General features: G+C 46.5%; 1 protein-coding gene across 1 annotated transcript in view; it reads left to right on the top strand.

The window, feature by feature from the left end:
• Positions 1-1,261: 1,261 nt before the first annotated feature.
• LOC144162304 (ubiquitin-conjugating enzyme E2 T-like) overlaps positions 1,262-12,972 on the top strand; it is a 14,342-nt gene continuing 2,631 nt past the window's right edge. Inside the window, exons 1-4 of the mRNA XM_077692781.1 lie at positions 1,262-1,562; positions 1,670-1,739; positions 4,956-5,061; positions 5,724-5,822. Coding sequence (XP_077548907.1) covers positions 1,454-1,562; positions 1,670-1,739; positions 4,956-5,061; positions 5,724-5,822 — 384 coding nt within the window. The 5' untranslated portion in view covers positions 1,262-1,453. The remainder of the gene's footprint in view (positions 1,563-1,669; positions 1,740-4,955; positions 5,062-5,723; positions 5,823-12,972) is intronic.

Genomic DNA, 12,972 nt, shown 5'->3' with positions numbered 1-12,972 from the left:
TAAGCTGAACAACACATGCAAGGAAGCTTGGGAGAAGCACCACCAATTACGAAGGGGTTCAATACGGAACAGCAGCACTGTCAGTTGAGTAACAAGTGGTGTTTTCTCCATTACCCTGAACTATTAAATTCCATTTGACGAGAGGCCAGATTATAACTCGTCCCATAACGTTCCTTCTAACGCAACCAAGTTCTCAAAGCATTGCGAAGGTGGCTGCACGAGTTCAAAACGCAGGCCACACAGCATACACAAACGTGCTGTATGGAGTAAATGCTGTAGACGTACTGGCCGTTACTGTCCAATGACTGGCAAGCTTCACTTCGCCCTAGTTACGTTTGGTGCCATTATACCTGGCTCTTAAGCCGTTAGTAATAACATCTAAAAACTACACTCAAGCTGCATTCCCACAAACATTTCGTTGCGAAATAAAGTTCTCTACTACTACTACTGCACCCATATCGCGCTGTACACGCTTTTCAGCGTTATTTCATAGTGCAGGCGATTCGGTAGACATGCCACAGATAATACTCCGCGCGTTTCTTCTTTAGTTGCGTTCAAAACGCGCGCCAGCTGAGGTCACGTGGGAAAACGTCACCATGCACTAATCGCATGATAACGGCAAAAGAAGCGTTGCGAAAACAACATTTTTCTTCCTCCATGGCGAAAACACTGATGCGAATGAACAGAAGAAAGCTGACAAGGTGGTCGTGCTCTGTAGATAAGTCGTTTTGAGGCTTGTTTTGTTTACTGTTTTGTTTCCTGAGCTGTGAGCACACTAATCAAAATATTCAACAATTGTTTGAATAGACGAGGCACTTACCTTCCTCCATGCGCTTACCACTCGTAGATTCGTTGATGCATGAGCTCATACACCACCACCTGCGCAAAGAATGCAGGTCAAATTATTGTTTCCCAGCACTGATACGGGCATACCCAGCGGGCAAACCAACCTGCTTGCGATGTCGTCTGCTTGCCGTAGACAGGGCAACCATGGAGACCGTTGGTTGAAACAACTGTGCCGTAAAGGAGCACAAGGGACACCCTGAATTCATACGTGAGCGCGTGGGTAAAAGAAAAGCGGTGTGTGACCTGCAACTAAGATATATTGACTTATTGTGTAATATCCGACATCACCCGCGGACCGTTGGTTTGTAACAGTACCGTCATCATCAACCAACAAAGTGCTCATGGTGCAACACCGGACCTGCACTAGTTCGCCTAGTGCAGCTTTGTTGAACAAATCTAGGGCAGGCGCATCCCATCCAGTGAACCAAAGCAAAGCAAATAGAACGCACCCACCAGCACGCGCGAATCGCGAATGTGTGTAGTTGTGTTGTAGATTGAAAAATTAGGGCTTTGTGCGGCAATTTTCGGACACCTTAACATGTAAACGGATTGTTGCAACACGTTCACAGGATAAGTACCAAAGCAACCTCTGTAAACTTCATCTACAATGCTGCGTAACGTGCGCCTCGCGAAAGAACTGGAGATGCTAAGCTCGCAGCTTCCGCCCGGCATCGTGTGCAACCTGGCAGCCGATACGACGGACACTTTTGAAGCTGGCAAGTATTTCGAACCGAAGTTACAACACCGCGAAAACAGGAGGGTGGTTCGGGGTGGCTCGCGTCATCTGACGCTCGAGATTCGTTCTTTCTTTCCTTGATTGCAGCTATCACGGGAGCTAGCGGAACGCCCTATGAAGGCGGGACGTTCAAACTTAGCATCCGCATCCCAGAAAGGTGAGCTTGTTTATAGTAATTTTATATCGGTGAGCTACCGACCGCGCGTGGTCATGCAGTCGAGACTTCTATATTGGGCGTGCGCGATGTTAATAAGTGATACGGGCGTCAACCCGAGCCTGATTTTAAAAAGCACTGCTACCTGTAGTCGACGTCACATGCCAGTTAGCCATATTTTTGAAAGGCTGTCAAAGGTTTGAGTTTCCAGCGTCCCCCATCATCGTCAAGTTCCTGTCTGTCATAGGAAGTAGCATTTTTTTTTTGTGCGAATTCACTGGACTATTGAATTCTCGTGAAAATGTCGAAGCCTCTTTCATTAAAAGCCTCCCGCAGTTTTCAGTTGATAACTCGCTTGCTGATCGAAAGTTTGATTCACAGCTGAGGGAGGGGGCGGCGGCCCCGCGTTAGACGTCTTCGACCGCAGCTAGACCCGCCGCGGTGGCTCAGTGGCTAAGGCGTTGCGCTGCTGAGCACGAGGTCGCGGGTTCGATTCCCGGCCGCGGCGGCCGCTCTTCTGATGGAGGCGAAAAGCAAAAACGCCCGTGTGTACGAGATTTCGGCGCACGATAAAGATCCCCAGGTGGTCAAAATTAATCCGGAGCCCTCCACTACGGCGCGCCTCATCGCCTGCGTTGCGTCGGCGCGTTAAACCCCACAATCAATCAATCAATCAATCTTCGACCGCAGCTCGATGTTAGGCTTAACTAAAAGGTGGCGTAATGCTTAAGGGCCATGAAGGAATGCAAAATACAAGTTTGTTTTGCTCGAAAGATTTGGTGTTGCCCCCAGCACTTGTCCGGCAGCAAACAATGCTTTTAATGGAACAATTTAAGGCAAAATTTTAATTATCCTGCTGAATCGTGTGTGTGACGTCTGAAGTGACATATATCTAGGGCAGATAACTATAAGCAAACGTTAGTATGCTAACTAGGGTTTCAGCGAGTGGCAAAACGCCTGTTTTACCACCAGTCCTCCTAGATGGCGGCACGGTACCACTCAGGACCGCTGTCCGCAGTTGCTTTGTTTTTTACTGGATTTGTACCTGGTTAATTTTTGTTACTGTTGATGGTAATTGTTTCGTGAAACATCGGGTATGCTCGACAAATAGTCACAAAAGGTTATGTTGCTTATGCCATTTGGCCAGTGTAAGCTCAACATGCTAAATGGCTGTGCAGCGATAACTAGCATAGTGCACGCAGTACACACTGGTGCTTCTATGTTTACGTGTGCGTTCATAACTTCCATTGTTGCACGAGGTTGCGGGTTCGATTCCCGGCCGCGGCGGCTGCTTTTCTGATGGAGGCGAAAAGCAAAAACGCCCGTGTGTACGAGATTTCGGCGCACGTTAAAGATCCCCAGGTGGTCAAAATTAATCCTGAGCCCTCCACTATGGCGTGCCTCATCGCCTGCGTTGCGTCGGCACGTTAAACCCTACAATCAATCAATCAAAAATTCCATTTTTTACCCCACCGTTCTTACTGATATAAAAAGAATATGCAATAAATAAAGCGAATATGCAATAAATAAAGCGCAAAAAGCTCGTTCGGCAAGCTTATAAGCTCTGCCTAACTTTGCTTTTTGCCGGCCTCAGCCAATTGCACGGCTGCCCATAGTATGTCATAGGTTCTAGTGCAGGAAATGAGCTAGTGGGTCGCCTGGTAATTTGCTTTTTCCTTCATTGTAGGGCTTATTTCAGTGAAGTTTGCATTAAAAGTGGTGCCAGTGTTGTTCTAACGAGGCAATCTTTCGAATGAATCAAACTTTTAAGCCTGAACATTAGGTGCCACGCCTGCTTAGAGGCCCAACATCGTCAGCTGATACCCACGGGAAAAAGCCAAACTGCAGGCACCCGTTGACTCCGTAAGACCTCAAAGCAAATCGTTAGGCCTAATATCCGGTGGATACTGGACAGTTCGTGCTGTTATTTTAGCGGAAACATACCTACATTGCTTTAAAATGTATGCCACTTTCGCACAACTTTCCGCAGTTGCCATAATCAAACCGTCTGTCAATGTTTCATTTTTTTTTTTCTTACTGACAAATGCTCTGCATATGTAAACTGCCTCTTTACTGAGCCGAGCATTTTTTACCCCCTCCCAAGGCCTTCCTCCTCTCCGAGTGCTACTGATGCACCCTAAAAACCTGCTACAGCTTGCACTAATGTCCACAAGGTTTAGTGCAGCTACAGAAGAACCTGGCGCGAAATCACAGCTAACTGCTGCGGCAATTTCGTTTCGCTTGTACTGTTTGCACTTAGTTTGTTCTTCATTCGAAGGAGGCAAAAAGGGATAATGTCTCAGTGTCAAAACTTCAATACACGTTAAAGATCTCCAGGCAATCAAAATTAATTTGGGGCCCACCATCACGACACACCCAGGCATCGCTTCGGCGGCACGTCAAACCCCGGAAATTTGAAATTTTTTTTATTGTTGTTAATTTTACTGGGAAGGGAAGGTTGTTTTTACACAGCATGCACCCTGTCAGAGGAAAAAATTGTGAGTGGAAACAACGGTGCAATTAGACGAACAAGGTCCACAGTCTCCAGTCTCTTTCTTAACCATTGTTTGTTTATTTATTTATTTATTTATTCACAATACCCCTAAAGGCCCCCGTGAGGGGGTATTACATAGGAGGGTTACATAGCACACGTGTTGTATTAGCGCAGTAAAGCGGAAAAAATAAACAAAAAGAAGCAGGAACGTTCACACTGAAAACGCAAATAAATACACATTGTTAACTTGAAAAAAGTGATAACGCAGTAATCAAATCATTATAGCAAACAAAAAAGACAGGAATATAATACAGATGGTTCAAATTCAAGCACGACACGATGTACAATCTATCAGAACAACAAGAACAAAAATAAAATACAGAGCAAAAATAAAAATGTTCAGTACACAATTTCAAGGGCGGGAAAAAAAAATCCAAAAAGAAGAGGAAAGTGCTAGGTTAGCTGTTGAATTAGTTCCTGGAATTTCGTGTTGTCTTTTTGAGAAGCGATATGAGATGGTAGATTATTCCATTCGACTATGGTACGTGGAATGAAAGACCGGGCAAAGGCAGATGAGTGGCAATTTGTGCGTTTAACTTTGTAGGAGTGGTCTCGGCGAGGGAAAATGACTGGAGGTGGCTCGAACAAATCATCGTGAAGTGACGCGTGGTGATCAAACCGTCTGTTCGCACAATTGTTCGTAATTGCACTGCACTGCATTGCAGGTACCCATTTGAGGCGCCCGTGGCTGTGTTCCAGACTCCCGTGTACCACCCCAACGTGGACAACACGGGGCGTATTTGCCTCGACGTGCTGCAGATGCCTCCTAAGGTGGGCTCTCACAATCGCTCGCTTTTCTTGGGGATAAAAAGATATTCGATGCCTGCACATGTGTAGTGCTGTAACGTAGGCCCCTTGGAATAGACTGCTCTACTGAACGACATAGAGTTTTGTTTAATGCATACTAGAGGGACGACATAGAGTTTTGTTTAATGCATACTAGAGGGAAATTTGGCAGTGGAGTGCCGTCATGTACGGGGTGTGAACATTCTATCGTTACTTAGCATGGTTCGCCAACAGGCTGGAAAGCTAGCTGGAAAAAAAAAAAGCTATGTTATTGTAAAAGATTAGCCAAAATTGATTTATCTATGAAAAAGTGGAGCTCCAAGAGATTCATTTGTTAGGGATTTCTTTAGAAGCTTCATGCAAGACCAACATTTAAAAAATTTCATCCTTTGTCGACTGTGGCTTTGAGAGAAAATAAAAAAGCTATGTGGCTAGCCAAGCTAGCTGGGTTAGGTAGAGGGACGTTTCTAGCTGCCGTGGCAACATGCGATAGCTTCCCTCTAGTATACATTAGCATGAAACTATTTGCAATACATCCAAGTGAAAAGTGAACCCACCGAAAGCTCTGACGGTGCACTTAAATCTACTGCGGCATTTTATGCCGCTGGCCTTGCGGAAACAGTTGTTGCACCTACGGTGTCGCGCAGGGTCGCTGGAAGCCTTCCCTGAACATCAAGGTGGTCCTCCTATCCCTTCACTCCCTGCTCGCCGAGCCAAATCCCGACGATCCGCTGGTGCCCGAACTGGTGAGTGGCCGCACAATATTGTCGAGCGGCGAAAAGAAATGAAGGACTACCACACTAATGCGTAAGACTTGGAGGTAGCGGAGCTGCAGGCAACCTTCACAACCATCCTGACGGTTTCAGTCCATGATTATAGCTGATTTGCTTCTTCTTTGCTGCCGCAACGACCTTTACTCTATCATTGTTGGTATAAGTGTGAGCCTCTGTCATTTTTTTGGAAGTGACAATCATTGGACATCAACTTGGAGGGGGTGTACGCTATGACGTGTCTTTCTCGTTCCGAGCAAGTGTTGTCACGATTACGGCGAACGCTGGAGTTCTTTTTGGCCAGTCTTGGCCAATCGGCTTGACAAACCTGCGCATGGGACACTGGGCAGCCGTCGCGAGGTACACACACCTGAGTGCTAGGCATTTTCTTGGTTTTGTTAATTGCCGGGCGGTCGCCGCGAGGCCTGCGCTCACGTGCGCGAGCTCGGAAAATTTTGCAGTATTTTTAACTGCGGACACGAAAAATTATGGTTTGCTGAAGAGCTTCACTCTTAAAAGTGTACTGCTTGCATTTCTTCACTTCCCAGTTTATCGGCAGAGAGCAATGCGGCCCTGTCGGTGCAAGCTTCTTGTGCTCAGTTCGAAGGTCTTAATGTTGGCCTTTACAATGTAAAAATGTAACAGTGGAAAACGAAAATAGAAAGACGCGGCATGTGATGTGGTTGCACCTAAAGTTTATTGCACAATAGCCAATCCATATGTAGGAATGGTAGTTCCTTTTGTAAAAGCGTGACAGAGAGGCAACTGACGCTCTGGTTACTGTCGTGTTATATAGAGAGCAGCTATTTTTTTTATCTTCTTCTTTTTGGTTTTTGTGCCAGTGAACTTATGTGATCCCATGGCCACAGATGACCATCTGAACAGCTACCAGCCGACCTTCCCAATATTAATGCAACCATGATCGAAAAAGTGGATGCACTTGCCTCGCTCATCAGCTACACAGACTTCAGCTGTAGCAAAGGCTAGTTCAATTACTTCGAGTGGGGCCATGTGGCACTGTTTACGAGAACACTGCAGAGAACCGGCGTAATGACCAACTCGCCGAGTTGCCGACTCTTTTATTGTGACAAGGACATTCTCGACTTGGATGACGCAATCAAAGAAGCCGGGCTTCGCAAGGATTAAGTTCAAATTCTTTTCAGAGCGAACGCCGCTGTCAATGAAAAGTTGCCTTTCCTCATTTTTGAGAAATCGCGGAGCGTCTAGTGCTCCTCAAATGCTCATCTGCTAAGGCGGATCATTTGATGCACTGCGACGCAAAAATCGGGCGGGTCGACTGAGGGGTGATGTTTCCAAAAATGGCTGATAGCTCAAAGAGTAGAAACACGTAAGTGAAGCTCAGACTGGTGTCAGACTTAAGTCTTAAGTCAGCCTTAAGGCGATTCCTATAAGCAAACTAAATTAAAAGTAAAAGTAAATTAACACCGGCCTCCGGAGTGCGAGATGACCATGCTGCCTCGTCACCACGGCTGCTCCACTGTTCTGGCTGAGTAAAGGTGTGCCCAGTGCCCAGTGCATGCGTCATTGTGCACGTGACAGCACCTGAAAATAACACGAGCGCCCAGCCAAGGAGAAGGGCGGTAGCTTGAAATGCCGTCAATTTGCCCGTCAAAGTGATTCCCGCTGTGTATCATGACAGAGGGTGCTTTTACGTAGGGTGTACCGCCAGGTCTGTTCCAGCTAAGTGCAGTGGAACACACAAACATGCCAACAACACTGAAGCACTGGAGGTGGAGAGTGCGGCAAGGAGAGCCAAAAATGGCCGCGTATCTGCTCCTTTCGTTGCAAATGTCGTCAAACGACGATAGTCTTTGTAGACATTTGCCAAGGAAATGCCCCCCTTTGCTTTTCTGCTCACCTCTCATGCTGTTCCTGTACCGTTGCGCTCATTTCAAGGTAAATACACTAAAGGTTTGCGCTAAATGATTTGAATTTACCGCGTTCCACTGCTACAGGCCAGGTTCCTCGATGCCAGTGCTGCAGTACGGAGGAGACGCGCGGGAATGGAGGCGGCCGACTAAAAGGTTTATAGAGCCGCGTGGCCGTGCTCCACGTGCGTTCCAAGCAGAACGTGGAACCTAGCTAGTAGAACCTTTCGTTGCTGTTGCCGCGTGATTTTTCATGTGCCGCCAGGAGGTGGCGCTTTTCTGCAGTAGATGTAGAATATCATTTGCTATCGAAAAACCAAGCATCCATTAATTTTTTAATAAAGAAACACTGTAAATATCCCTTGTGTACTAATTTCCTGTCTTATATTTGCGTAATGTCGTGTTCTTTTTCAACAAAGTTGAAAAGTATGAACACATAAACCGGGCTTAGACGTTTACTTGTGGCTGTGAGTATAATAAGACTATTGCGCAATATCAAGTCTACTTTGGCCGGGTGGCTGAATTGAGTCACGGACAGACAGACAGACAGACCAAAATTTCTGGGTTTAAGTAGCCCAAGAAAGACTATCGTCTTTAAAAGACAAAGGAAAAGACTTGAACGATGTAGCAGTGCGGTAAAAAAAAGTCTTCCGATAAGTATTGCCTGGGGAAGTTATGACTGTGGGCGGACTTTGGTGCCCTGAGGAATTTTTTTTATTGATGTAACGAAACTGCCTCAATGACAGGGACTTTATTTTTAAAGTATGTTCATGTAAAAGAACACAAACTGACGAAGTACCAATTTGTTTTCATCGTACCCAGGACATGGCCAAGTTGGCCACCCTGAAACCATTACAATTTGATTTCGCTTCCCTAGTGAGGTCTGCGCTTGAACCAATACGCCAAGGCGTTTTTAAAACTGCTTCTCAACACTGTGTAATACCTTTGTCACACGGGCACTTTCAATCGCGATTGAGTCGATCCGGATTGAGCTCAATCCGAATCGGGCGCATGCTACACGGCAGTTTCAATCGCGATCGAGCTCGATCCTGCTCGAACTCAATCCTGGTTTCTCAAGCGCGATCGAACGAAAGCGGCGATACTCTCGTCCCCGCTCAGTAGTGACACAGAAGGTGACACAGTTTGCTGCAACGCCACAAACTGTGTCAAATAACTTCACCCAAATAAGCGTGAGGTAATATTTACATAGTTACTCATACCTAAGACCGCGAGAAGTTACTAGACGCCGGCTGATGATGATGATGATGATTAAAGGCCTCCCCTTTGAATCGGGGTGACGGCGTGCGCCATCTAGCCTATCTTAGTAGTTTGAATTTAAATTTAGTCCCTCAATTCTGCCCTGCCGCTACCCCTGGCTGGGATGTTATTTTATCGACTTCCCTGCTTTTTTTCCACCAATACTCTAGCCGCTGCTTAGTAATACCTACTGTTGACCAGTTAATGCTTCCATCAATTGCGAAGCCCAGTGCCTCAGGAAGTAGGACTTTGCCCCCAATTCTATCCGGCTGAATCTTTTGGCATCCTATTACTATGTGGTCGATTGTTTCTTTATCCCTGCCACATACAACACATGTCTCATCCTGGGACGAATATTTGCTCATGTAGGTTCGAGTTCTCAAGCAGCCAGCCCGCCCCTCAAAGAGCAACGCACTACCTTTATTGTTGTCATAAAAGTTCTCTTTCCGGATCTCTTTTTTGCTTGCTTTGTAGATTCCCAGCGATCCCTTCTTTTCCATCCTCTCTTTCCACATGAGCGTCTCTGTTTCCTTCACTTGCTTTTTAACTGACCCCCCTTGTTTATTTGCCGCGGTCAAGGTATATTTAGTCGCCAGCTTTCGCGTCCTCTTTCGCCATTGGGTGTCCACACTTTTAAGGTACATGTACCTGTGCACTCTGGCTGCCCAGTTCTTCTCATCTAAATGTCTAAGCCGCTCCTCAAAACATATCTTACTTTGCGCTTCCCTCGCCTCAAATGAAGCCCAACCCATATCGCCTTGTACCGCCTCATTTGTAGTCTTACTGTGAGCTCCCAGTGCTAATCTGCCGACTGCCTTTTGGTTAACCTCCAGTCCCCACAGGATATCGGACTTTAGGCATAATACGGCATTAGAGAACGTGAGCGCCGGCACCATTACCCCTTTCCAGATGCCTCGCACTACCTCGTACTTATTGTATCCCCAAAGTGCTCTGTTTCATTACTGCTGCATTTCGTCTCCCTTTCAGTTTGAGGTGTTCTTCATGGGCATTGAGGTAGCCTTTTCCTTCATTAAGCCAGATCCCCAAGTATCTTATTTACTAATGGTATGGCTTCCTGTTGAATTCTTATTGGTGCTGTATGAGCTTCCTCGTTGAACACCATGACTCCAGATTTCTGTGGGTTAAAATGTAGGCCTAGGTACGTTGCCTCATCCCCACAAATGTCGGCCAGTTTTTGAAGGTCTTCCGCATTATCTGCCAGCAACACTATATCGTCCGCGTACATCAATCCCGGAATCCGTTGCTCCACCAACTCTCCATTGCTTCGGTACGACAAGTCAAAGCCTAATCCACTCTCCTCCAATCGTCTTTCCATTCCTCTAATGTACAGTGTGAACAGCAATGGCGAAAGGGGGCACCCCTGTTTTAAACCTCTTCGAATGTACACGGGCTCTGTGCCTGTACGTCCTTCCCATGTAATATGCGCCTTGTTATCCTCATATATTGCCCTTAGCAGCCCCACAAATTCTGACCCAATCCCCTCTTCTTCCAGTATATGCCACAGCAATCCCCTATCTACGTTGTCATAGGGTCCCTTTATGTCCAGAAACAGTAGCCATGTTGGTCTGCCCTGTGCTGCCGAAATTTCGATGGTCTGGGTTATTACGAAAATATTGTCTTCTAAGCGTCGACCCGGCCTAAATCCATTTTGCAGTTCCCCTAAAATACCGTTACTTTCCACCCACTTCAACAACTCGACTTTTATGGCTTGTATAGCTAATCTATAGAGCACTGACTATAGAGCTCGACTTGTCCTTCTCTCCCTTGCCTTTATAAATCAAACTCATTCTGCTTTCGCGCCATTGCGTGGGAATCCTCTTTGATTTTATAGCGCGCTCGATGGCTCTATACAAGTGCGTCTTTCCCGCTGGTCCCAAATGGTTGATAATCTCTATTGGGATACCATCCAGTCCTGTTGCCGTACTTTTAGGAACACTGTGTTCTGCCTTTTTCCAATCCAAAAATTCGATATTGAATTTTTTATCTGTCGCTCTTCTATTGGCCACCTGTGTCCGGGTAGCCAATATCTCGCGTGTTTGGCCGAAAGTATTTGCTATGACTCCATGTAGGTATTTTAATGCGCTGTCCCCCAGGAGAACGTTACCGTCCCCGTCCTGTATCTGAGTCTGCGCCTCTTTAGTCGTCGTTCCTAATGCTTTTAAATGATTCCAGAATTTTTTGGGGGCACTCTTATCCTTCTTACGTATACCTGATACCCATTTCTCACTCGCAGTTTTAATCTTTGCTTGTACTAGTTTTTGCACCTCAAATTTCTTTTCTCGGTACCGGCTCCACCGTAACTGCACCTCTTCCTCCTGATATCCCATTTGTTTTGCCTTTCTGTGCAATCTAGAAGCCCGTTGTCGCTCTTCAATAGCCAGTTTAATTTCCTTGTCCCACCAGCTTCGTGGTTTCCTTTTACCCCTCCAGCGGTTTTGTTTCCTTACTTTGTATATTTCCTTCTGTATACAACTCACAACCTCGTCATATTCCCACACCTTCGTGGGCTGGGCCTCTAATTCTCTTTCGATGCTATTGACGATGTGTGCTATCTGCTTTTCGCTCAATTTCGGGAGCCCAACCTCCGGTGTTTCCTGCCTAGCCCCTCCACTGTCAAATTTTAGGATTATACGCCTGTGGTCGCTACCCAGGCTGTTTTCTCCTTCTTCATCTATCGTCATTTGGTTCAACCGCTCGTACGTGTGCTCTGAGACCAGGCCGTAGTCTATGCAAGACTGTCTATTGCCGCTTTGCCACGTTATCTGCCCGTCGCATTTATGCTCCCGGTTAACTATTACCAGTTGTACCAAGTACTACGTTGACGCCATCTGGCGTACACGAGTGCAACTGGTGCAGCTTTTCAATCGCGATTGAAACGGGCCGTGTAGCAGCGGCAGTGTGTCGAGCGCGCTCGAGAACTCGATCGCGATTCACTTCAATCGCGATTGAAAGTGCCCGTGTGACAGGGGTATAAGAAATGCCTTCTGCTGCAAATTTTTTTGCCGTACGAGGATGGAAGTGAAATCAAAGTGGATTTTTGGGGGGCGATGCATTGTCTCCCTTTTTTCTGGTGTGCAGCCAGTTTTATACAGGGCTTGTCTGGCTCCTGTTTCGTGTCAGTTTTTTCCCTGCACTAGCAATAGAAGGGCCCACATGTGTTTTTTCGAGTGACATCAAACAGTTCTCATTGTGCTTTGAAAGTACAGACATGATTAGGCTTGCAGAAGATGTACCAATTATCTCCTGCATGATGTAAGTGAATCTGTTTCAGCTAAGTAGATTTCTCCTCCTGTCTGTATTTTTGTAGCTAAAAAAAGCTACAAAAGTTTATCAGCAGATACGCTGAGCGCAGATTGGCTGCCTATCGTTGAGAACTTTATCAGTTGCACATGTCCAAATATATTGTCGCAAATGACACTTGGGGCTTTGAAAGAGGAAGGCTAAAGAGCCGGTTTAATGGCTGCAAACTTGAAGCTACAACCAAGAGTTTGTGATGCCAAGCGCTGGCTCGAGCGTTCTAGTCTCCTTCACTTGCTTGCGGCTGATGATGGTAGTGGAAATATGGCAATATTCCATGGAGGAAAGAAAAAGCATAGGAGAGGCCCTGAAGTCACTTCCACTGAAGCCGGAAACGCCCTTTTTTGTAGGCAGCCATTTTTTGCCTGTATTTTGCACTCACGCGTCACCTCCCCCGCATTCACTCACACCACTGTCATCTGCTTCGTCTCTGTCTGCCGGCCATTGGTTGGCCTTCAATGCCGTTGCTAGGACACGGTTGCCAGCGGCCTGCAGTGGACGTTAAGAAGCCACATCACTTCTCCCAATGTGCCGGTGGCCAGCGCGGCCCCTCCTAAGCTTTCTTTCCTCCATGCAATATGCACGCATATATGCTCCCATAGTGTACAACTTCCTTAGCAAAGAGGCTATAGCACTGCTTGGGCTCGGGTTCGACGCCATGG

The sequence above is a fragment of the Haemaphysalis longicornis genome, unplaced genomic scaffold (genome assembly GCF_048455015.1).
Source record: "Haemaphysalis longicornis isolate Haplotype H1 unplaced genomic scaffold, Haemaphysalis longicornis Haplotype H1 scaffold_12, whole genome shotgun sequence".
Lineage (NCBI taxonomy): Eukaryota > Metazoa > Arthropoda > Arachnida > Ixodida > Ixodidae > Haemaphysalis > Haemaphysalis longicornis.
This window is presented reverse-complemented; position numbering and strand designations above follow the sequence as displayed.